This window comes from Pogona vitticeps, chromosome 4, assembly GCF_051106095.1.
Source record: "Pogona vitticeps strain Pit_001003342236 chromosome 4, PviZW2.1, whole genome shotgun sequence".
Taxonomy (NCBI): domain Eukaryota; kingdom Metazoa; phylum Chordata; class Lepidosauria; order Squamata; family Agamidae; genus Pogona; species Pogona vitticeps.
Genome location: NC_135786.1, coordinates 90,341,232 through 90,367,515, shown reverse-complemented (window position 1 = coordinate 90,367,515; position 26,284 = coordinate 90,341,232). Strand labels below are relative to the sequence as shown.

Below are 26,284 nucleotides of genomic sequence, written 5' to 3'. Positions count from 1 at the left end.
AGAAAACTGGAGGCAAGGACCCAATTGTGCTTCTGTAAGAGAAATCTGTCTATGACTATTTTAAAAATTGTGCTTGATTAGAAGGTATAGCTGAAAATGAACAGCTTTCAAATAATGAGTTAGCAACTAGGCTTTATGTACAGTACTATATACACTTATTGTCTCGCTGGATCAAGCTGCACCTGTTTCAGATTCTCGATTAAAGATGTGTACACACACCACCAGCTTTAACATCAAACTGTGAGGAACTGACCTCCAAAGTAAATTTGTACCTGACCATAGGAGAGTATGATTCTTTCCTAGTTTTGGAAAACAAGGTACCGTTTTTTCTAAGTATCTTGAATGAACATCACTTTTCACAAGCATTATTTAGTGCATTAAATTATGTTTCTTTAAAGTGTCAGTAAAAGTCTTTTAGGCCACCGTGTACATACTCATATCAAAGGTTTTGCATTCAGTTATTATTCTCCAAAGTAAAATGATATAACCAAAGTGTGTTGAGTTTATAGCTGATGATGATAATCATAATTAGAGATGGGCATGAATTGGAAAAAGTGTGATTAATTTTCAATTAATGATTCGTCAAGGCAACAAATCACAAATAACAAATTTACGATTTTTTCCTGATTCACCAATTCATTTTGCCTTTAAAATTGTATAAAACAGGCCCTCAAGCACCTAGAGATACCAAAATTGCAGAGAAACTTCCCCTGACTCTTCTACAATCCTTCCAAGTTTGGTGAGGATTGGGTTTCAGACACTCGAGTTACACATTCACAAATTGGGTTCCCCCATGAAAGTGCCCTTTAGCAGCTGACTTGGAGAAAAATTCCAATCTTCACCAAAATTGGACAGATTGTAGAGGAGTCAGGGTAAGCTTCTCTGCAATTTTGGTGTCTCTAGGTGCCTGGGGGCCCATTTTATAGCCCAACAAATTGATGATTCAAAAATCGCTAAAAATTAATTCATTTATATTTGTTGGGGACATGAATTCAGATGAATATGAATTGACAAATTAGTGATTTCTAACAAATTTTGCAACTTTTTTTTTTTTAATTTTGTGCCCATCTCTAATCATAATATACCCCATGGCTGCCTACTATCCCAACAGGTAACACAAATAAGGACACCCTCACATACAAAGGGCATCAACCTCTAGCTGAAACTCTAATTACAGCCAACTAAATACAAAGCTCTAGAAATCCCCTTCTCTGAATAATAGTGATACATGCCTCACAATCATGGTAATACTCTACGTATTAGTCCAGTATGGAGAATAATTTCCTGTATAGAATAAAGAATCCAAATAGGAACCATTCAGAAATTATGTCTTGGGACTGCATACTTCTTGAATCTTCATCATTTAAAATAACACAGAAGCTCATGATTGGTCATTCCATACAGCCCCCATGGGCCAACTGAAATAACAGAGCAAGAACCTTATTGCCACATCCCCATTGTTGTACAAAGCCCCTATACGAAAAGAGATTTGGAAGCTTTTTAGCAGCACTTGAACCAGGGGTATTGAAGCCATAAAACTGGGAGTATAGTGCCTTCAAATCTACAGGCATTATCAAGAAGAAAATGCTGTGCCTGGAGCCAAGGGAGCCTTCTAGGAGCAGGAGAACGTTTTTGCAAAGTCTCTAAAGAATAAATTTAACAGCTATTAGACATCTCCGCCCTGTTACTGCATTGGCTGAACTTTACATCACAAGAGAAGATGCATGGGATTTTCAGGAAGACATCTGTTATTTAAGAGTGAGAAAGACCTCAGCACAAATAGGCAACTCCAATCCCTATGGGCTGGAAACAACTTAACCCCTTATGGATGGGAGGACATAAGCCCTAGCACAAGTTTCGAAAGCAACACTGCACTGAGATACATAGTATCACAACAAATGCAGAAAAGGAGCAGCCACATAAATGAAAATATGCACCAATAATGCAACTCAGTATTTTAAATGGTTTCTATTTATTTCTTTATATAAAAAAGAACAACTTTTAAGTGGGACATTAAAGGTGACAACTCCAGTAACAACAAAATGGATCCCAATATATATATGATCTCCAATCCAAAGTACTTATTTTTTTTTTCAGAAAGAACAGGTAGGAGTTTGTCCTTTCATGTTTAGACTGCAACTACCAAAATTCTCCAGGCAAAATTCTAGAAGTTGCAGCCCTCAAACATAAATCTGCAGACTTCTAGATTTTGCTGCAAGGGTTTTCAGGTAATTTACCTCTGATGCTGCAACTTTTGTTAAATTTTGCCTTTTGTTAATTTTTTTTTTAAAATGAAAGCTGTCATGATGCTTGCTGGGAGTCATAGTTCTTTAGCAGGAGCTCACTATAGTCTAACAGATCATCAGACTACAACTCCCAGTGTCCTCCATGCCCAGGAGGCCATGATTGCCACTGGCTGGTTACATAATGGTGGTTGACAAATCAAAGACAAGTCATTTGAAAGCTCCTCTCTACCCTGGGACTTTGCTCCTAATCCAAACCTACATAAACACAATGGCCAATACATGCCATCTATATTTCAATATGGTTCCTAAGGCCACCAAGAGACAGAAGATTAGTTGTAAGTCAAGTGCTGGATCTGTCGGTGATCTGTGGTCGCTTGGCAAGAATTTCTGTTCCCTAATTAGTAACAATATTAATTTCACCACCCATATTAAGCAACAGGAATACAAAAAAGCTGGGGGCAAACAAGTACTCTGCAAGGATTGTAGGTTCAATTTTGAGATCTTTTGAGTTCTAGTAAAAATTGCATGGGACATGGTGGCACTGCAGAAGCCTATGTGCTGCAAGGTCAGAAGACCAAGCAGTTGTAAGATCGAATCCACGTGACGGAGTGAGCTCCCGTCGCTTGTCCCAGCTCTTGCTGGCCTAGCAGTTCAAAAGCCTGTAAATGCGAGTAAATAGGTATCACCTCGATGGGAAGGTAACGGCGTTCCGTGTCTAGTCATGTTGGCCACATGACCACAGAAACTGTCTTCAGACAAAAACCCTTGCTCTATGGCTTGGAAACTGAGATAAGCACTGTGCTCTAGAGTTGGACATGACTGGACTAAATGTCAATGGCAACCTTTACCTTTACCTAAAAAATGAACTGAATAAGCCCAAAGTCTGTTCACATCTGCCCTAGGCCTGAATGATCAGGCTGAGTTCACATGTGATCAGTTTATTGAAGTCACCATTGTTATCAGGCTTATGTCACACTTTAGAGAAAAATCTCAAAGATGGTTAATACAGTTATAAGTTCTAAAGGGAGAAAAAAAACACATACAGCATTAGACTTTTATTGAACATCTAGTTATTTTTCATCCATTTTTAGTTGAACTGAAACCAGAGTACCCAGAATGTTAAGAAAATTTAACTAGAATTTATCATACATACTATCATTTTCCATCTTTGAATAGATCAGTCTTTATTCCACTTATCTGTATTTAAAAAACAACAAACTGTTTTGCCTTAAGAAAATAGCTTCTAAACAATATGCATCCTCCCTTTATGATGGGAGAGAAGCACAGTATGCAAGACCTGAAGACTGTACACCCACCTTTATTTGTCTTCTGACAAGTAACAGCATCCTACCTAAATAAGGAAATTACAAAAGAAGGTAATTCTCTTAAATCAGCAAAGGTCATGACAGAATAGGCAAAATCAAAAAGGAAAGTGTAAAAGATGAAGGGACTACAACCATACACTTTTCATGGCAAGAAAACCTAGCAGGACTGCCAATCTTCTCAGCTAAGGCAATTGCTGAAAGCAGGTAAGCCATGGCCTATAAGGAATGGTTTACCAGCAAACTGTCACTGGAGGACTATCTGAAGACACTATGAACACACAGTTTTTATCCATTCACTGCAAAAAATCCAAACCTGTTTTGGAATGTAGTACCAGAATTAGTGGACTGGATTTCAGAATGAACATATTGAGTTGGTGTTTCCACAATGCACAAAGCCATGACACCCACCACCCCAATTAATAGTTAAACAATATTATACCAAAACTTGACTTTTACAGGCCTTCCCTTAAAACTCCATGGCAAAAATGTTTCTAAAATTCTTTATTGCTATAAACAAATACATTTATTTCACAAAACAACCTACAAGGTACGTCATAACACATGTTTTACCATGAGTGATACTGTCAAAAAGACAGCTGCACTCACAACATAATTCTACATGTTTTAGGACTAAATATGCCGCATTTACTTGCAACACATCTATCTTGAAATGATTTAAACTTCCTATTTCTTTAACATCCAAGTCTCAACAATCAAAAGAGGAAAATCAATGTCTAAAAACATAGATTATACTATTTCAAACAGCAGAGTTATTATAAAAGCCAAACTAAAAACAGTTTTATCTTCATTTTAAGCAAAGGTAAAAGAGTACACAAACACAATTTCAATTTAAATGGAATGCATGCAGAGGTAGGGGATGAGAACACAAGCCTCACATTTGATTAGAAATTTTACACTTAGCTGCATTAACAGAAAAATAAAGCAGCACGTTCTTCTGCCTGAGCAAAATTTCTTGCATTTAACTATCTTCCGTTTGGTCAAGAGTGAAGTCAGTTTGTTCTTCTCCTTCTCCACCTTCTCCTTCTCCACCTTCTCCTTCTCCACCTTCTCCTCCTTCTGCTTCTTCCTCTTCCTCCTCAGCTTCTGCCTCTTCGTCCTCCTCCTCTTCTGCAGGTTCATTTGATTTGTCCTCTCCTTCCTGCTGCTCAGCATTTTGATCTGTAACTTCAAATGGATTCTCTCCCTAATAGGAAAATAGATTTTATTTTAAAAAACCAATACTCTTGAACAAATGATGTTGACTGAAGAATACAAGAGAAACAAGAAGTAAATCTAAATCCAGACAGTTTCCACTATGTTATTTTCAAAGGTTTATGTGTGTTTTTATATACCAAGAGCCTGTAATCTACACTTCACAAGCAAGGAGAAATTCACACTGCATCTGAAACGTTTTGTTCTAAGCTCAAAAAATGTACTCCTGCAGAACACACACACAAAAACACATGAATAAATAAATTATTTTCTTATAATTTACAGCTCAGGGACTGCATGCAGACATATCTGGTTTGAAACTGCGGCCATATTATATTTGTACAGACAACCCAATCCCAAGCACAGAGCAAACCACCACATATGCCTACCAATTCCTTCTTTCAACTTCTGTACTCATGTGCCTTAGGTGAAGCCATTCCCCAAAGACTTATTTACACCACCATCCCATGTATGTTTACCTAAAAATTAAATTTTACTGTCTTTCATACTGCAGTGTACCACTTAGACAACTTATCTGGTTAAAGACAAGGCAGAAACTAGGTTCAATACAATTGCTATTTGGCCACTTCTGCCCACCTCATAGGGGGCACTAAAAAGTGTTTTGTTCCAGAAGAAACCTGACTACAGTGGTGCCCCGCATAGCGACGATAATCCGTGCCGAAAAAAAATTGCCGCTATCTGGATTCGTTGCTATGTGGGGGCAAAAACCCATAGGAACGCATTAAAACACGTTTAATGCGTTCCTATGGGGAAAAAACTCACCACTATGCGGAAATCCTCCATCCGCCCGCCATTTTCTTGCCCGGTAAGTGAGGAAAGGGCGCAAAAACACTGCTGGCAGCTTTTTTCCCCGGCGGCCATTTTGGAACCACCGATCAGCTGTTTTTAAAACATCACTATGTGAAAATCGGTAAGCGAAACGCTTACTGATCATCGCAAAGCGATGTTGTGCCATATAAAACATCACAATGCGATCGCAAAAACCTCATCGCTATGCAGATTCGTCATTAAACAGGGCGCTCGTTAAGCGAGGCACCACTGTACTCCTGTTAGTATCATGCCCCACCAGCAGACTACATTTAGTTCTCCTACTATCTAGTCTACAAGAGCAAAGCCAGACATATGTCCGCTGAAGTTTTCATAGCTTAAGAGTCAACTGTTTTACTTTCCACTTACTTGACTTACACCAAGTTAAGACTGATGTTAACAACTAATACTTATGGCTGAATTTGTTTCTATGAAAGTTGCACTATTTGATTAAAATACCTTAATATGTCTGTAATCAGTCAGGTGGATTTTTACGTATTATTTTTCCAAAAGTGCTTATTAAAATTGCCAATGGCAAGAATGATCTTAATCCTATTGTCTGCTTCCTGCTGGAAAAAAGGTTCTTCTGAGATGACATCAGTTACAACATACTTATATATCATGCAGAAACTAATAAACTTATTTTGTGCTTCCAAAATTTTAATATGCAAATATATGCATATTTAATTTATTAATTAAGGCCACTCCTAGAATTTTTTTACTGGATTGTTTCTACCAGTAAAATAAACCTAATTTTTTAAATACTAGAAAAATGTACAATTTATGACTACTTTGTACAGAATAAGACAAAGCAACAGAATCATGAAGGGAGGAGTGTCACTTATTTTTAAATTGGTGACTGCTGTTGAAAAATTAGCTCTATAATGCAACCTTACCTTGACGTAACGTTCATATCGTGCCTTCACAATTGGGTTATTCAAGATGCTGGTAGCTGTTAGTACACTCTCTCTTTTAATTTGCTCTTTGTAAGTCTGCAAATAAGATTACACTTTAATAGCAAGCACTACAAACCTACTGCAAAGGAACAGTGGTTACTGAAGAGAAAAACAAGAATTTAATTCTTCCTTAATATTTATGATGTCTATACTGTATAGCAGTTACATAACTCACATACTTACAAAGATTTGGCTTAGGTCGCCTACTTAAGAAACTGCAGAAACAGGCACTCTGTAAATCAACTTTCATTGTGACTCATTGATATAATCCAGAGAACACTTGTTTCCCATCCCATTTAATGAAGTTCAACTGAACAATACTAAGAGACTATGACAATTTAGTTTGACAAAATTGGTTTTTTGCATATAACATAGTAAGAGCATTAATCTAATAATTCAAAATGATATACAGTGGTGCCTCGCTTAGCAATTGCTTCGTTTAACGATGAAATTGCTCAGCAATGACTTTTTCGGAGTGATCTTGCGCTCCGTTTAATGATGGTTCCTATGGGTGATTTTCGCATAGCGATGTTTGGGACCATGCTTCGCATAGCGATGACAGTTTGGGTCCCCGTTTCGCTTAACGATGGTTTTGACAGCCTCATGTTGGCTGTTTAAAAATGTTTAAAAATGTTTTAAATGTTTGAAATCATAAGTGCACTTAATAAACCCTTTGTTAAACTAATATGACTTTGTTCCGACTCTTTTTAAATTTGTTGTAATTTTTTTCCCCCACTGAGATGCATTGAATAGGTTTCAATACATTTCAATTGGGGAACCGTGTTTTGCTTAGCAATGTTTCCTATGGCGATTTTCGCTTAAGGACGGCAATCCGTTCCCATTGGAACGGATTATCCAGTTTTCAATGCATTTCTATGGGGAAACCATGTTTCGCTTAGCGATGAAATCGCTTAACAGCGATTTTTGGGGAACCAAATATCATCGTTAAGCAAGGCACCAAAGCCCATCAAATGAATCAACTGCTGAACATGATTTGATTTCACTTTTAATCAGCTTTTGTAATCAATGTTTATTATGTTGAAACTCATTCCTTTTAAGTCTTATTGGCAGTATTTAGTTAGAATAAATGCTTTTTTACAAAGCTGTTACTTAGACCTGCCACAAACTTATACAAGTCTGAGTTTTAAAACATGCTTAGTAGCATTCCCACATTCTTCAAAGCATGAACCACCAACCCAACAACATTTGGAGGGTCCACTCCACTTGAAGATAAAAGATGATACAATTTATTCTTTATTTTTACTATTATTCAAAAATACCAGATATAGTCAATCAAAATTATAAAAACATTGATTGGTATTATATAACAGGTCTAAGTATCTGTTAAATATTGGCACAGTATGTATGCTGTTCCTAATACTGCCATTTTTTGTAGCCCTTACGGTGTTATTTTTGAGATCTGCAACTGGTAATACTATGAGAAATTTCTTGATATTGTTCCCAAAGTCCCAATGACTACGGGGACCACTGAAGTGTGTTTCACCCAAAAGCAAAGTGGTGGGTTGCCAGGTCTATGTATTTTGTTAGTTTTTCCAATTCTCTATTTTCAACTCTGGCATCCCTGGAATTGCAATGTCAATGATCCAGACAATTCTTCCTTCTATTACTACTATCTCTGATGTGTTATGTTCAAGGTGTCTGTCAGTTTGGATTCAGAAAGCCCAAAAGATCTTGACTTCATCATTTTCTGACACCTCTACCTGATGTTCCCATGTGTTTTTGGAGACTGGCAGGCTAAAAATTTTTTTTTGCATACTGACCAGTACACTAATTTTGCCACTCTATCATGTCAAAAATTGTTGTTGTTGTTGTTGTTGTTGTTGTTGTTGTTAAAAGGGACATGGTGGCGCTGCGGGCTAAACCGCAGAAGCCTGTGCTGCAGGGTCAGAAGACCAAGCAGTCGTAAGATTGAATCCACGTGACGGAGTGAGCGCCCGTCACTTGTCCCAGCTCCCACCAACCTAGCGGTTCGAAAGCATGCAAATGCAAGTAGATAAATAGGGACCACCTCGGTGGGAAGTTAACAGCGTTCCGTGTCTAAGTCGCACTGGCCATGTGACCACGGATGATTGTCTTCGGACAAAACGCTGGCTCTATGGCTTGGAAACGGGGATGAGTCGAACACGACTGGAGAAAAAAATTGTCAAGGGGAACCTTTACCTTTTTATTATTGTTATTATTATTGTTATTATTGTTATTCTTATTGTTATTCTTGTTATTCTTATTCTTATTATTATTATCATCATCATCATCATCATCAACTGCTGGATAGCTTAGGCATCTGGCTGTAGAGCCAGAGGTTGGGAGTTCAATTCCAACTGTGCCTCCTTGAGAGTGACTCGACTCAATGATCCACAGAGTCCATTCCAGCTCTGCAGTTCAAAGGTGGTGGTGATTATCATTATCTATACAGTAAAGTGTTGGCTTCCTATCAGAAATGGTGATGACAACACTCTAGCCATCTTACAGATGAGCAAGCACAACAAACTGATCAGAGCCTATCTATAAAAAGTAAACTTTAAAGATAAGCAGACCTTGATTTTTATTCTATTTTACTTTTCATGTTATGGTAGTGAGCATCCTGGAAGCCTAATATTTGATGGATTTTCACTAGCTTCCAATGACACCAATCTTGTGGCACCTTAAAAACTAACTGCTATATTTTAATGTAAGGTTTTTAATTCCTCAGACAGAAGAACGGGACTGCCATTATGTCTGAGGAAGTGGACTTCAAGCAGTTTTAAGAGCAAGCCAAAACTACCTGTATACAGTTTTCCCAGTTCCCCATCTCACACAGAGGGCTCTGAGTTTTTGCAATGGTGTGTAAGCCTTATGTGTGGCTACTTCATGTTACCCAATATGCTATTTATAAGTGTGATTGCTGGCTAATACACATTTAGAATCTGAAGGCTATACTATATATTTCTATGGATTGGTTCAGAAGGCACTGAGGTTTTAATGCTAAGTGAATGAAAATAGAACAGAGCAACCAAAGAGAGGAACTATAATTATATTTTTATTATTTGTTTTGGGGATGGAGATGATTGCTTATTGCTTTCGGCATTTTTGTTGTTGTTTAGTCGTTAAGTCGTGTTCTACTCTTCGTGACCCCATGAACCAGAGCACACCAGGCCCTCCTGTCTTCCACTGCCTCCCAGAGTTGGGCCAAATTCATGTTGGTAGCTTCGGTGACACTCTCCAACCATCTCGTCCACTGTTGTCCCCTTCTCCTCTTGCCTTCACACTTTCCCAACATCAGGGTCTTTTCCAGGGAATCTTCTCTTCTCATCAATGGCCAAAGTATTGGAGCCTCAGCTCCAGGATCTGTCCTTCCAGTGAGCACTCGGGGTTGATTTCCTTCAAAATTGATAGGTTTGTTCTCCTTGTAGTCCAGGGGACTCTCAAGTGTCTCCTCAAAGCACCACAATTCAAAAGCATCAATTCTTTGGCGGTCAGCTTTCTTTATGGTCTAGCTCTCACTTCCATACATCACTACAGGGAAAACCATAGCTTTGACTATGCGGACCTTTGTCGGCAAGGTGATGTCTCTGCTTTTTAAGATGCTGCCTAGGTTTGTCATCGCTTTCTTCCCAAGAAGCAGGCGTTATTTAATTTCATAGCTGCTGTCACCATCTGCAGCGATCATGGAGCCCAAGAAAGTAAAATCTGTCACTGCCTCCATATCTTCCCCTTCTATTTCCCAGGAGGTCATGCAACCAGTGGCCATGATCTTAGTTGTTTGATGCTGAGCTTCAGACCATTTTTTGCACTCTCCTCTTTCACCCTCATTAAGAGGTTCTTTAAGTCCTCCTCACTTTCTGCCATCAGAGTGGTATCATCTGCATATCGGAGGCTGTTGATGTTTCTTCTGGCAATCTTAATTCCGGCTTGGGATTCATCCAGTTCTGCCTTCCGCATGATGTATTCTGCATACAAGTTAAATAAGCAGTGGGACAACATACAGCCTTGTGGTACTCTTTTCCCAATTTTGAACCAATCAGTTGTTCCATGTCCAGTTCTAACTGTTGCTTCCTATCCTACATATAGATTTCTCAGGAGATAAGGTGGTGAGGCATTCCCATTTCTTTAAGGACTTGCCATAGTTTGCTGTGGTCCACACAATCAAAGGCTTTTGCATAGTCAATGAAGCAGAAGTAGATGTTTTTCTGGAACTCTCTGGCTTTCTCCATAATCCAGCGCATGTTAGCTCATGTTAGCAATTTGGTTTCTAGTTTTTGGCATTACCCATTCAAAAACGTCATAAGTTACCAAAGTTTCTCTCTACATAAATGGTTGCTGGGCTTAAATCGTACATGCTTCTGATTTTCAGTTGTTTGGATAAAATAAGCCAGCTAAGCAAAAAAATGTAATTAAGAGGAGGAAGAAAGGTAAGGCTGCAAATAATACTAACATTACTTTTACACCCATCCACAACATAGTGTTAGGATCATGGTATGGATGTAGACATTATAGTAATGTGATGGTCAAGAAGATTTCATGGGCATGATTATGAATAAATCAAACTGTCCAAGCAACTACTGACACCTGGGTGAAACTGCTCAAGTAATTAATGTGGCTTGGGAATCTATCAGCAGCTGTTTCACTCTATAGTGTGTGTAAAATCAAATGAATAAATATAATGAATCCTATGCAATATTCTATCATGCTGGCTACACATGGGAAGTGGCACACTTGCAGCACAATCTGACTTGCGTGTAGTTCTTCATGTGAGCAAGAGCCCTGGAGAACTGGGGTCCTGGCTTGCATGTAGAGCATACATTTGAGCTAGGACTGTTTCGGCTGCAGACGTGTTGTTCTCTATGTGCAGAGTGATAATGGAGAAACAGGGACTAGGCATTCCTCCCTAAGAGTGATTAGTGTTTCCCAAGAGGTGACAACTGAATACTCCTGCAGTGAGCCAATTCCACTTCTAGTCACAACTATTAAGCAACTGTTTGTTTTATGAGCCACTCTCCCCTCTCTTCTTGTACAGATGGTATATCCTAATCTTTAGTTTACTTCTCTACTTTTTATTTTGCTTTGTACGCCATAGTGATGACCTGAGCAGAAACTGCCATGTTACCCACTCATGTCCACAGCAAACAATATAAACCCTATGAATGGCCAGGATACACAGTACATGATCCTCACAGCTTCTATAGTTATACACACCCTAAACAAAATTAACCAAACAGCCAAGTTGTACCAACCTGTTTTCCTTTTGCATGTTCAAGAGACTTTAAGTGCTGCTGAACAGAACTGTGTAATGCAGGAACATATACACTGCATGCAGAGCAGAGCACAGTCTCAACTTTCATCATATAGTCATCAGCTGTGACACCTGTCAAAGAAACAGATACAATTACGCTTTTCTAGACTACGATACAAAAGCTATAAAGCCTAATATCTAAAAAGCATGCAAAAATATATATTTTGCCAAACTATGCACTCCATAAAATTAAAAAAGTTCTACACTTATTTATTTATTTATTTATTTATTTATTTATTTATTTATTTATTTATTTATCTATCTATCCCGCCCATCTGGTATATTCTACCACTCTGGGTGGCTAACAACAAACATATATACAATTAAAATAATATAAATCCATAGACATCATTGGTAACAGAACATTCCAAAAGATGATAAATGATAGATAGCCAAGAGAAAGGAAGTTAAATGCTGGCAGGAGGGAAGGCCTGGATGTAAAACCATGTTTTTAGTTGAGTTTTAAATGTACCCAGCATAGGGGCCGCGCAAATCTCAGGAGGGAGACTGTTCCAAAGGCGAGGAGCCACTGCCGAGAAGGCCCGGTTTTGAGTCTTTTCCCTCCGGCCCTCCCTCGGCGTCAAGGCTCCTCAGCCTCACCTCCTGGCTTGCGCGGGTGGTCCGGGTAGATCTTGGTGAGAGCAGGTGTTCCACCAGGTATCGAGGTCCCAAACCGTTTAGGGCCTTATAAGAAAGCATTAAAACTTTTAAATCGATGCGGAAATGAATGGGCAGCCAATGCAGTCTGGCCAGGGTAGGAGAAATGTGCTGGTATTTACTCACTCCAGTAAGGAGCCTGGCCGCTGCATTCTGCACCATCTGAAGTTTCCGCATCAACCTCAAAGGCAGCCCCACGTAGAGCGCGTTGCAGTGGTCTAATCTTGAGATTATGAGCGCGTGCACCAAGGTAGTGAGCACCCCCGTGTCAAGGTAGGGCCGTAGCCGGGCAATCCGCCAAAGATGGAAAAAGACGGAGCGGACAACCGATGCCACCTGCATTTCCATGGTAAACATCGGGTCCAGATGTACACCCAAGCTGCAGACCCCACTCACCAGAGCCGGGCCACTCCCCCAAACAAGAGCCACCCAAGCCGCCAGCCACGGGGCCCCCCACCCTCAGAACTTCAGCCTTGTCCGGGTTCAGCCTCAGCCCGTTCTCCTGCATCCATTCCAGTACGGTCCCCAGGCAGCGCTGGAGGGACAGGATGACATCACCTGCAGTTGGTAAAAAGGAGATGTAGAGCTGGGTGTCATCAGCATACTGGTGACACGATGCTCCACACCCCCTGATGACGCCAGCTAGCGGCCTCATATAGATGTTGAACAGCACTGGGGAGATAATCGACCCCTGTGGAACCCCACAGTTGGAACTCCACGGGGCCAAGACATTCTCCCCAAGCTGAACTCTCTGGGGGCGGTCCTCCAAGAAGGAACAGAGCCAGGCTAACGCCAAGCCACCAATTCCCAACTCGGAGAGCCTCCCCAGGAGGATACCGTGGTTGACGGTATCAAAGGCCGCCGAGATGTCGAGGAGGACCAACAGAGAAGTTTTGCCCGTCAGCCTCCCTCAACAAGTCATCATACAGGGCGACCAATGCCGTCTCTGTACCGTGTTGCGGCCTGAAACCCGACTGGAATGGATCCAGGGCATCTGTTTCATCCAAGTGTGCCTGAAGCTGATCTGCCACCACCCTCTCCACCACTTTGCTCATGAAAGAAACGTTGGCGACGGGCCTATAATTGCCAATTTCGTCAGCCGCCAAACTAGGTTTCTTTCTTATGCGCCTAATGAGTGTCTTCTTGAGGGCAGGTGGAAACTTACACAATGGTACCAAATTCATCCTTATCATCCTTACTCCCAAAACAAAACAAAACAAAACAAAAGTGCTAGTTAAGCTACAACTGTCAGCTAAGAAAAAGAAACTTCTCTCCATGCTAACTCAATTACCCAGCTTTCACATAGGTCACTATCAGCAGTCTGGGGTGAAAGTGCAAAGTGAGAAGGCAGGAGTCTGGCTTTTGAAAATGGTGACCAGGATTTGGAAATACAGGCTCTGCAATGCATCATTCCACACTGAACCTGCATCATAAAATTGGTGTGCTACCATAATTGAGACACTTTCACAGATTACTTGCCTTCCATTACATCTTTTTCAGCAATCTGAGCAGCTTCCATTTGACTAATAGTCTGCTGCCTACGCATAGCAGTCTTCTTGAATTTATTCACCATGCATTCCTAGAATACAAGTTCACATAGAGGAAATAAAAGATAATCATTTATCTCAAGTTCACCTCCTATACTCTAAAGTGATCAGACTAATATGTGCAGAATCAAAGAACTATTGGGGGGGGGCAACCTGTACCGTTTGTTGTTAAAAGGTAAAGGTTCCCCTTGACATTTTTAGTCCAGTCGTGTCCGACTCTAGGGGGCGGTGCTCATCCCGTTTTCAAGCCGTAGAGCCAGCGTTTGTCCGAAGAGTTTCCATTGTCACGTGGCCAGCATAACTAAGGAACACAGTTTTACCTTCCCACCGAGGTGGTACCTATTTACCTACTCGCATTTTTACATGCTTTCGAACTGCTAGGTTGGCAAGGAGCTGGGACAAAGTGACGGGAGCTCACTCCATCACGTGGATTCGATCTCACGACTGCTGTTCTTCTGACCCTGCAGCACAGGCTTCTGCGGTCTAGCCCACAGCACCACCACGTCCCTTTCTGTTGTTACCAGATTGCAATTCCTGCTATCCATCAACACTTGGTATACTGGCTATGCTAAGAAGATTTGCAGCTCAACAACTGAAGGATAAAACGTTGCCTTCAGCAAAATATGCCCACCATAGGATAGACTTTTCTTCCGGAATGGCAGAGTGCCATTATACTTTCGTTCCACCAACTTATCTCACAGACTGTAATCCAAACTATTTTTATAACTGATAAATATTTAAAGAGCACTCTGCAATGGAGAAAAGGAATACCTCATTCAATGTTCCAAGAAGTCAAGAAATCCACTAATCAAGAGTAACCACCCCACGAAACTTAACCAGCTTTATGAATCCCAGCTTTTATGGACACTCCTGGTCATAGCCAAGCAAAACAGGCAAGTGAACATTTTTGAACACTGACTTTCTTTTTTGAGAAGACAGACAGACAGACAGACAGAGAGAGAGAGACAGAGAGACAGAGAGACAGAGAGAGCAAGCATACATCTGTGTTAGAAGGGTTGGGGGTCTGGAGTCCACATCAGGAAACCAAACTTCAGCCCCAGTGAAACATTCCTTGCAAATATGCAATACACTCCATAATATAATATAAAATATAATAATAATATAATATAAAAATAAATATCTTCTTAGTATATATTAATGATATCCTTACTTACAAAAAATCTGCATTGCTTTTACTTTTTCCAATTTGTGCTGTTCTTTGTTCAGTTTCTACCTCTGACTATTAAAACCACCGTGATGTGTTTTTTTAAATCAATATTTAACCAGTAACAGGATTTAGAAAACACAGCTACTTACATGCAGAAACTCCATCACAACTTTGTCAAACTTTGTTTGTTTCTGAATATGATCTAATGTTTCCTGATGAACAGGACTTTCCAGATGCGCTTCAATGTCTTTTTCTTCAAACGTTCGAAACTTACAGAATGAACAGGTGAATGCCATTCTAGTAGGAGATACAGGCACATTACATAGATATTATCATATTTGTTTAAATCCTCAAATTCCTAAAGCTTTTTCATTAACATCAACAGTTCAGTTTCAAAACTCTATATGCTAATACAAATAGAAACAGTTCTGATGAAGTAATTCAAGTATAGGCTCATGGTATTGACATCTCAGATTAAGTGCAATTTTTTTTCCACATATAGAAAGCAAGTCCCACAGAATTCCAGGGCCCTACATTTAAGTAAATCTGTTCTGGTTTGCACTGCAAAACTGGGTGCCAAAGACCTTAACAATCAGTTTCATGACTCTGCAAGTCACAGAAACCATTTCTCTGAAATAGTTCGGCATTTCTCAAAGGACAGTACTAAGAAAAAAGGTAAGTTTCAAAGCATTTTGAGATAACGGTGTAGGGCCTGCTATTCTAAGTTTGCAATGTGTCCATTAACTACAACTAAAACTCTTTATTATCTTTGACTACTAATATGTGACCTATTTATTTCCTGTAAGGAAAGCATTTTCCAAAGCAGTATTAGAATACAGCAAAGGATTAGCTAGTGATAAAACATCAAAATTGTCGTTGCTAGTTTTAGAAGAGCTATTTATAGAACAACAACTAATTCAGTAACGTATTACAAATAGAGCTTTGAAAAATAACCTTATGGCATCTTAAAATTCATTACTGTGGCACAAGATTTTGTGGACTAGAGCACTTCAAATGCAGCTTTGTTTTCATGGACTTATGCCCACAAAAACTCACGTCACAATATAGTAGTTACTGTGTAAGATGACATAAATCTTTTGATGTAGACACATAGCTATATTATTTAACATCTGGAGTAAAGAAGCAGAAGACGTCACCTGCACAGAAATCTCAATGCAATAGAAACCTACAACATTAATGTAATAGATTGACCCAAGATCCTTAGTCACTTTACACTATAAGGAAAGGAAAACAATCTGTGTTTCTCATCTTTAGTTTGGGCTTAATTTGGGAATATGTTATCAGAACACACACAAAATGCCTAAAAAGATTATCAAAAGCTTATATGGAATTGGACAACTATTCAATAACATTTTTCTTACTGAATGACATTTTCATGCCAAACATTAAACTTGTCATAAAAATAATATTTTGTATTTGTATATAGTATTTCAAATGTTAGAGTGTCTCAACATATCTGTCTCATTGACTTTTAAAATAGCAGTGCAAAGTAGGGTTATTTCTCCATCCGGCAGACAGGAGACTGTATTCACAGCTTTTAAGGCTGCAATTAACTTGTAGTCAAGGTAAGAGCTGAATTATTACATTCTTTATGCATAACTCATTTTTGCTCACTACACCAGTTCACAAAATTGAAGAAATTATGCAACTGTATACAACAAAACTAAGCACATCATTCTCTTCACTGAAGTACTGAAATGCCAATCAGCTACAAGATTCCTTAACACAGTGTATAGGCATTCTGTTCTTGCAGCGAATTCTTTGGACATTTCTGACTGCTGAGGATATAATGGCTTATAGTGCCCCATGAAACACAGAGCTGTGACCACGTTCCCAATGTACAGCACAATGTCTGCATGACACTGGGATTCAGAAAGAAGACACTACAGAGCAGGCAAAGAAAAGGGAGCTTAAGGGAGAGACTCCTGCCATTTACATGCTTATGAATGGTAGCTGGGAACAAATTCATGACATTTTCACCACAAACCTGTAACCATCACCATACTTTTCACTGTTTTTCTCCCTCCTACGCCTTTGTTTCTCTCGTCTTGCCTCAATACGACGTTTTTCTTCTTCTTCATTTTTCACTTCTGGTTTGACACCTAAAAACAATTAAGAGCTGAATGAATATCTGAGTTCTAGACTGCACCTAGGGGGAAATGTGAAGTTCAGTTTATCCTATAACTCCCTTTCAAACATTATTTATAGTCTCATGAGGAGGAATACAATCAATGGTTAGTTTAATTAAAGGAAAAGGCAGTATCTAAACATTTCAGCACAATCTCTAAGGGTTATGCTGACAAAAGTTAAATCCAGAGTTAAGGCCAGCCTAACCCCATTGTGCCTACATACTAGCAACACTAAGTTAGAATACAGAATGATGTGTAGAACTAAGATTTCAAATTTATTGCTGCATCAAATTTGTGGTTTTATTGTGAAGACAGCTCACAAAATAGAAGGCTTGAAAAAGAAAAAACATGCATTTCTAAAATTCTGAAAAATAGAAAGATCAATTTTTATGCTATGTATACCTGCACCAATTATAGGTTTCTTGATCTTTCCCCCAAAATGTCTGACAATCATGGGTTTTAATATAAATATCAAAATTTGAGAATGTTCCTTATTCTTTCAACATTATGGCTGCATACTTGAAGAAAGAAACTTCAAAAATCTTGTTCCAAATGAGATGTTATGGATTCCCTCCTTTCCTAAGCAGGTAGGCTTTAAATTCCTAATCTAAATGGACATGGGATGATTAAATGCCAACTGGGCCATGATTCTCAAGCAGCCAACAGATGTTCTCTCTTTGAATCATGCCTGCCTTATTAAGATAGGTAAAAGTGATAAAAACAGGTATTGATCAGCTATCAAATTTCTGTTAGGCAAGAATTTGCCTAACAGATTTAGATTTTGCAGATGACATCACACTGCTTGGTGAAACAAGAGCATACCTGCAAGGAATGACCACCAGCCTAGACAGTAAAGCCAACAAGATTGGCCTATGTATAAATACTAAACATATTAAGTTTATGCAGATTGGAGGAGTCCAAGATAGCATGCCTATAAATGCCCGCAGCAAGGCTATAGAGCAAGTTCAGCAATTCACTTATCTTGGCAGCATTATGTCTACTGACGGAGACACACACAAGGACGTCAACTGCAAATTTCAATGGCATTAGCTGTATTTCAACACATGCACTCAGTTTGGTCAACAACAGTCATAAGTATCATCAGAAAGATAAAACTCTGTAAGAGTATTGCTATACCTACTGCAATATATGCCAGTGAAACTTGGAAAAGCACAGCCAATACAACTAAAAAATTAAATGTCTTCCAACAATGTTGCCTTAGAAAAATCCTCGTATCACTAATGAAGAAATACTAAAAAGATCAGACACAAAACATCTGTCAACAACTGTGAAAGGATGTTGAATGCAACTTGCCAGCCACATTCTACATATGTCTAAAGACTGGCACCTGAAAACTGCACTACAGTGGATACCTCCTTGAGTAAAAAGAAAAAAGGCTGGTCTTGAAAAACGTGGCATCAAACACTCAAGGAAGATCTCAAAACCATTAATGTTCCTTGGGACGATGCCAAAAAGCTGCAAATGATCGGGTTCCTTGGAAAACACTTGCTGCCCAATGTGCTCTGCATAGGACTTGATGATGATCAAATTTCTGATCACTAAATTGCATCCAATATACGAACAGTAAACAGAACAGTTTGCAATTACTTTAGGAGGTGACAGTCCATAGTAATAGAGTAGACCTCTAATCCAAGGGTGGGCAAAAGGTAAATCTGGATCTGGCAGTAGATTTTTTGCAATGATTTCTTACTGCCAAATGCTGATCAACCACAGTAAAACACAACAGTTAATGCAAAAGTATATAGCTCTGATAAGTTCTGGTTCTAAAAACAAATTCCTCAGTCCAGAATTCTTCAAATCTGAGAATACACCTTTGCACTGAGCTCTTTACATTTATAAATAAGTAAATATTTATTTAACTAAATATATATATAATGTAAATTATTTGCATGCATACATGCACCTATGCATACAGCACAGGTACCCTACTGAAGAGATGGAAAACTATTAGACCACAAGCCAGATGTAACCTATGGCATATTTAGATTTAGACCATAGCCTCCTGTTCCATGGATTAAACTCCCACATGGCAGCTAAGTTTTCATTTCTCTAATAGGATCTTTTGCTCCAAGTTGAATTGCTGCAAGGAGTATGTGTGTGAATTTTCAAGGTAAAGAAACCACAGAGAAAGAAAACTCATGACCCACTGACAGACAGCTCTGCTCCCAACTATCTTTAACTGCTGCAAAAGCTGTATCTGGATTCTGCAGGGAAAGAGAGCTTGCATCTTGTCTCATAAGATCAGGAGATAACTAACCTAACACAGTCCAGCAGAATGGAAGATCTAGTTCTAATATGATCTTGGGACTCCTACTTTCAGGCCTAATTCTTTATCTATCTGAATGGCTAGATGAAAGAATTTCTTCAAGGTGCTATTAACTGATGAATCCAAATATATTAAGCACACTTAAAATAATCTGATTTTTTTTGTTTGAGTGACAAACGAAAATAATACTCAGTTTGTTAGTGAGAGCAGCACAAAAACAGTGCATAATCATCTAACAAAATTCTTATTAAACAGTATGAAACACCCAGTTTTTCAAGACAAGGTATTCCAAACAATTTGTATTAAAATCTCAACATTCCTTATATTATGCAGACTGTCTACAACAAGAGCACATCAGGGAAAGAAGTTTAGGACAACACTTCACCCTTTGTGTTAAATTTTCTTGCTATTTTCAGGGGTCTGAAATCATGGATTAGTATGTGAAACGTTCGTCTCCTAGAAACAGATGTTTACCTGTTTTAATAAGCAGATAGGCGGGGTATAAATCAAATCAAATCAATCAATAAATAAAATAAACATGACAAGCTTATGAGGAAAAACAGCTTGGAAATTATCTATTTAAAATCAACTAATAATGGAATATTCAGTAACTACAAAACATAAGGAAGTTCAATGCCAGAAAAGTCACTTAAATAATGCCACTGATGTTACTTGAAACAAAAAAAAGCAAAACTAAATGTCAGCAGCCAATCAGAGCATTCATGAGGCGGGGGCAGGAAATATGAATCTGTAAAAGGGATGAAACCAGTGAAGAGCACTCTTTGAACGATTCTTGTGCTGAGCTGTTGTTGCCCTCCATACTGAATTGCTGCGGAATTTATGACTGTGCCAGAATGTCCCTAGGTTGTAGGGGTAGGTGTTGGTGTTAGCTAATTTAACTAGAAGTGGACTCACTTTAGTACCACAGTGGGCCAGGGCAGGGGGGGGGGGAGAACAAAGCTAATATTTCTGTGTGCAATTCTTAATTCCTTTATTCTTTAGATCCCTGGTGGTTGTCTGGCAGGCAAGCAGGCACCGCACTGCTTGATTAAATGGCTGGGTGCTGCTAGTCAGGTGACCAGCTAGGCTAGACCAGTGGTTCTTAACGTGGGCGATAATGCTCCCCAGGGGGCGATTTCATTTTTCAGGGGGGCGGTAGAACGAAAAGGGGCGGCGTGGGGGCACTGGAGCAGAAGGGGGAGGTAGGGGGCGCTGGAGCAAGCCAAACCTGTGAAGATGGCTGCAGCCTTTTTACAGTGTGCATGAATATATATTTTCATCCAATTTTAATTTAGTTTCAGACTTTTTGTTTTGAAATTTTTAGTTCCTGCATTTGTTTTTATGCCCTTTTTATATTTCTTTTTGCGTCTTAAAATTCACTTGCAACTAAATCATTAAATGTTACTTTTTGGGGGGCATTTCATTTTCTTGGAATTTAATTTTGTTTTCAGGGGTCATTGGATTTAAGTGTCTAAATAAATAAATAAATAAATAAATAAATAAATAAATAAATAAATAGATATCATCACCGCAGGGAGGGGGGGCGCTGATAACTTCCTCAATGGCTCAAGGGGGCGTTTCTTTCAAAAAGATTAAGAAAGTGGGGTTACTTACCTGTAACCAGGGTTCTTCAAGTGGTCATTCTGTGAATTCACACATAAAGGGTTAAGTCAGCGCCAGCGTCGGTCCCTTTCGGAATCTTCTAGAGCTCTGCAAAGGAAACATAGTTAAACATTACCTACACTGCGCATGCTCCGCCCGCCCAAACCTCAGTTCCATTTATCCGCCACAAAAAAGTGTGGGTTCGCTAAGAACAGTGACGGAAGTGGGGAGGCAGGGCGGGCATGTGTGAATTCACAGAATGACCACTTGAAGAACCCTGGTTACAGGTAAGTAACCCCACTTTCTTCATCGTGGTCTTCTGTGAATGCACACATAAAGGGTGACTGACAAGCTAACTCACCGGCAGGCGGGCCGTCACTGTAGAGCGGAAGCCAATACAGCTCTCCCAAATCTGGTCTCTTTCTTAGCTCTCACGTCGAGCCGGTAATGTGTAATAAAAGTAGACGGCTGAGACCAGGTGGCAGTGCGGCAAATATCGGGAAGATCAATGCCGTGAAGAAGAGCAGTAGATGACGCCACAGCCCTCGTTGAGTGAGCGCGGAGGTGTTCAGGAGGTGTCAAATGATGAAGCTGGTAAGCTAAAGAGATTGTAGAAACAAGCCACCGAGACAGTGACGATGGAGAAGCTGGAAGGCCCTTCTTGTGTCCAAAGTAGCAAAGAAAAAGCCTGGGAGAAGAACGAAAGTCCTTGGTCCTGGAAACATAAAAGGCGAGGGCCCTCTTAACATCCAGTGTGTGGAGCATGCGTTCTATGTCCAATGTAGGAGAAGCAAACAGTGTAGGTAGCACAAGAGGTTGGTTGAGATGAAAAGCAGAGACCACTTTGGGTAAGAAAGAAATATCCGTGTGGAGAACAACTTTATCTGGAAAAAATTGGAGAAAAGGTTGATCAGCTCGGAGAGCAGCCAACTCACTGGCCCGACGAGCAGAGGTAATAGCAACTAAAAACAGCACCTTGAGAGACAACAGTTTTAAATCGCAGGTCGCCAAAGGTTCGAAGGGGGGTCGCATAAGGGACTGCAGTACCAAATGGAGAGACCATTGGGGAAGTGGAGGCCTCACTGGTGGGCGTAGATGTACAAGTCCCTTAAGGAATGCCTTCACAGTCGGATGTGAAAACAAACGCGAGGCCGGCGAGCCCCTAGGTTGGAAAGAAACAATGGCAGCTATATATACTTTCAGTGTAGATATAGACAACTTAAAGTCAAATAAGTAGCGTAGAAATTGCAGCAAAGTGGAGAGATCAACTGGGCAGGATGAGAGGCCACGAGATTGTGTGAACTTAAGAAAGCCCTTCCATTTATATGCGTAAAGCGAGGACGTGGAGTCCTTTCTGGACTTGTCGAGGACTTCTTTTATCTCGGGGATATCCTCCACGCTGCGAGATGGAGCGTCTGCAGATCCGGGTGGAATATGTTGCCCTTGTCCTGGGTAAGCAGGGCTGGAAAGACAGGGAGCCTCACCGAATCCAGTGACATTGACATCAATGTGGGAAACCACGGTTGTCTGGGCCAACGAGGCGCGACAAGGATCGCCTCTGATCTGTCTTGTTGAAGTTTCACTAGTGTTCTTTGTAGCAGAGGAAACGGGGGGAAGAGGTACAGGAGGCCCCTGGTCCACGGGATCATGAAGGCATCGCCTAGGGAGCGGGGGCCGAGTCCCGCCCTGGAGGCAAAAAGAGGGCATTTCGCGTTGACAGGTGAGGCAAAAAGATCGACTACAGGCGTACCCCACCGGCGGCACAGGTCTTGAAACACTTGCAGATTGAGCTCCCATTCGTGCATCTGCATAGTCCGACGACTGAGTTCGTCTGCTAGAGCATTGTCCTGTGTGGCTACATGGACCGCCACTAGAAATATGTGGTGACGGTAACACCATTCCCACAATGTCACTGTTAGGTATAGAAGAGACTGGGAATGTGTGCCTCCCTGTTTGTTGACATAGTACATGGTTGTGGTGTTGTCTGTGACTATCTGTACAGCACGACCATGTACTATCGGGAAAAAAGATTTGAGAGCCTTGATAACAGCTATCATCTCCAAGTGATTGATGTGAAAATGCCGTTCTTGCGGTGACCAAAGCGCATGAACTCGATGCGGGCCGCAATGTGCCCCCCAGCCGGAGGGACTGGCATCTGTGGTGACCTGAACCGTGAGACGGAGAGGACGAAATGGACGCCCCACTTGTAGATGTGGTAGGAACGTCCACCACCTTAGCTGGCGCGCTAACTCTGGGGTGACTCTTAGCCGCCGCAGCTGATGATGGGCGAGAGGGTCGAACAGAGCTAGAAGCCAGGACTGTAGTGACCTGAGTTTGAGACGGGCATGGGCGAGTCCCGGTGTTGTGGAGGACATTAAGCCCAGAAGATGTTGGGCGTGCAACGCTGTTACCGTTGCTCCCGGCTTGAACTTCCGTACTGCCCTTAGGATCTTCGTTATACGGTCCTGGGGAAGGAAAATGCGACCTTCTAGAGCATTTAAGGTTGCCCCTATGTAGTCTACGGTCTGAGAGGGGACGAGGTGAGATTTCTGGTAGTTTATTTGAAGACCTAAGTTCTGAAGTACATGAAGCGTGAATTTTGTGTCTTGCAGGGCTTTGCTTTTGGATGGAGAGACCACCAGCCAATCGTCGATGTAAGGGAAGACCTGGACCCCGTGGAGCCGCAGGTAAGCTGCCACAGGGGCCATGCACTTTGTAAATGTTCTGGGAGCTGTTGCCAGGCCGAATGGAAGGACCTGGTACTGATAAATGGTGTCCAGAAAGATGAACCGAAGGAATTTTCGGTGGCTGGGATGAATTGAAATGTGAAAGTACGCGTCCTTCAAGTCTATCACCACAAACCAGTCGTTTTGTTTCAGCAGGTGCATGATGGATTCTAGGGTGACCATGCGAAATCTGCGAGGACGAAGGTAAGTATTTAGAATTCGGAGGTCCATAATAGGTCGGATTCCGCCGCCTTTTTTGGGCACGGCGAAATATCTGGAGTAAAAACCGTTGCAAATGTCCTTTCTTGGAACTTTTCGGATGGCGTGCTTTTTTAGCAAAGATCGAACCTCTTCCTGCAAGAAAGGGTCGAAAGATGTATATTCTGCGTGACCTAAAGGTGGATATTCGGTAAACTCCAGACGGTAACCGGAATGAACGATGCCAAGGACCCAGGAGTCGGTTGTAACTGTGGACCAATTGGGAAGGTAAGAATGAAGTCTTGTGACGGCAGAGAGCGTTGGGGGGAACTGCAGGGAGTCAAAGGTACTGTTTATGTTTTTTAGCGGGTGGTTTGAAGGACTGACGACGATGAGAAGGCTGTCCGCGGTAGGTGGAAGTAGGAGTACTGCCCTGTGAGGACGTAGGCTGAGACTGAGGTTTAAATTGTCTAAAGGGTTGCGACTGACCAAATTGGTGAGGAGATCTTTTCCATTGGTACCTGGTAAATTTCGGCTGAGACTGAATGAAATAAGATTTAGCAGTCTTTTTGGCTTTGTGCAGATCTTCAAGGTGACTATCTGTCTTTTCATTAAACAGACCAGAGGCATCGAATGGCAAATCCTCAATTTTTGACTTCACATCGTCTAAAATATTTGCTGATCGAAGCCAGGCATGCCTGCGTAAGGTGACCGAAGAGACGAGGATACGAGCTGCTGCCTCGACGGAATGGCGAGTGGCGATCCTCTGATGCTTGGACACCGTTTGGGCCTCTTCAAAGGTGTTAAGATAGCCCTGCCGCACATCATCAGGCAACAGCTGTAATCCTGGGAGGAGTTTAAGCCACAGCTGTTTCTGGTAAGCACCTAAAGCCATTTGATAATTAGCGATGCGAAGTAGAAAGGAGACCAAAGAGTAGATCCGTCTCCCAATCATCTCTAACTTTTTACCCTCCTTATTGGTGGGGATGACATGCGAGCGTCCTGTAGGCTTTGAGCAGCTGGTCTCAACAATCAGAGAATTGGGAATAGGATGTTTCAAAAGGAATTTAGTGTCGTCTCCAATGATTTTATACATATTCTCAGTACGCCTTGGTAAGGGAATTGAAGATGATGGGCGATCCCATAGCTCTTTAATAATCTTGAGTAAAGAGGGCAAATAGGAGAGACTAGGAGGCGGAGTACGTTCCTTGGTGATGTCCCCAAAAATAAGGTCCTCCTCTGGAGGAGGGGGTTCATCCACTGGTAGTTTAAGGGTCTTTGCCAGTCTAGATAACATTTGAGAATATGAAGAGAAGTCCTCCGAGGGGGAGGGGTCGTGAGGATCACCAGTATCGGATTCGACCGTCTCCCCCACTGGCAATGGAATAGGTGTAGGCTGTGGAGGGAGGTCGTCATCGGAGCCCGACTGCTGTGATGAAAAGGGCTGGTCATCATCAGATGAGGATTCGTGGGCTCTTTTCCGAGGTCGATGCTCGACCCCGACGGTAGGAGCAGAAATCGCAGGCGCAGCCGAACCCGCTGATGGAAGCGGTGCGGGTAGGGTTGGTGGAACAGGCGGCTTGGTAGGGAGTGGTACTGGCCGATGAATGTCGTCGACGTCGTGTTTACGACGATGTCTGCGACGACGGGGAGGAGTAGACCCGGAGGAGGAAAGGTAGACATATTTCACCCGTCGACGTCGATGGCGTCTATCAGAGGATGAAGACGACGACGACGAGAGAGAGGAAGAGTCGCGTCGTCGACGTCGACGATACTTCCTCCTGTGAGGGCTAGATGAAGACGGCTCCCCCGAGGAGGAACGACGTCGGCGGCGGGATTTTCGATGACGATCCTCTTTGTGAGCCGCTCGACGTCGATCCTTAGACAGGTGCTTCTTTTTCTCCGTTTTCTTGGCCGGAGGCGAACTCGCTCTCGACGGCGACGGAGAGATGGAATGAGCCATTGAAGCCCGCCCGGTGGAAACAGGGCTAAAAGGGGCTAGACCCAAGCTTGTGGTTGCAAGGACAAGCTGGCTTGGCGTAGGAGACTGTACGCCAAGGGGTAAAACAGGCTCAGGCTGTCGCGGAGGGAG

The 26,284-nt window shown here is 41.3% G+C and overlaps 1 protein-coding gene across 2 annotated transcripts in view; it reads right to left on the bottom strand.

Moving 5' to 3' along the window:
* Positions 1-4,057: 4,057 nt before the first annotated feature.
* Positions 4,058-26,284, bottom strand: part of ZNF326 (zinc finger protein 326) — a 33,253-nt gene continuing 11,026 nt past the window's right edge. For both annotated transcript variants that reach the window (XM_078392217.1, XM_020794540.3), the window contains exons 5-10: positions 17,238-17,352; positions 15,379-15,526; positions 13,994-14,093; positions 11,799-11,929; positions 6,508-6,603; positions 4,058-4,775 (exon numbers count right to left, since the gene is read on the bottom strand). In XM_078392217.1, the coding sequence (XP_078248343.1) occupies positions 4,551-4,775; positions 6,508-6,603; positions 11,799-11,929; positions 13,994-14,093; positions 15,379-15,526; positions 17,238-17,352 (815 nt within the window). In that variant the 3' untranslated portion in view covers positions 4,058-4,550. The remainder of the gene's footprint in view (positions 4,776-6,507; positions 6,604-11,798; positions 11,930-13,993; positions 14,094-15,378; positions 15,527-17,237; positions 17,353-26,284) is intronic.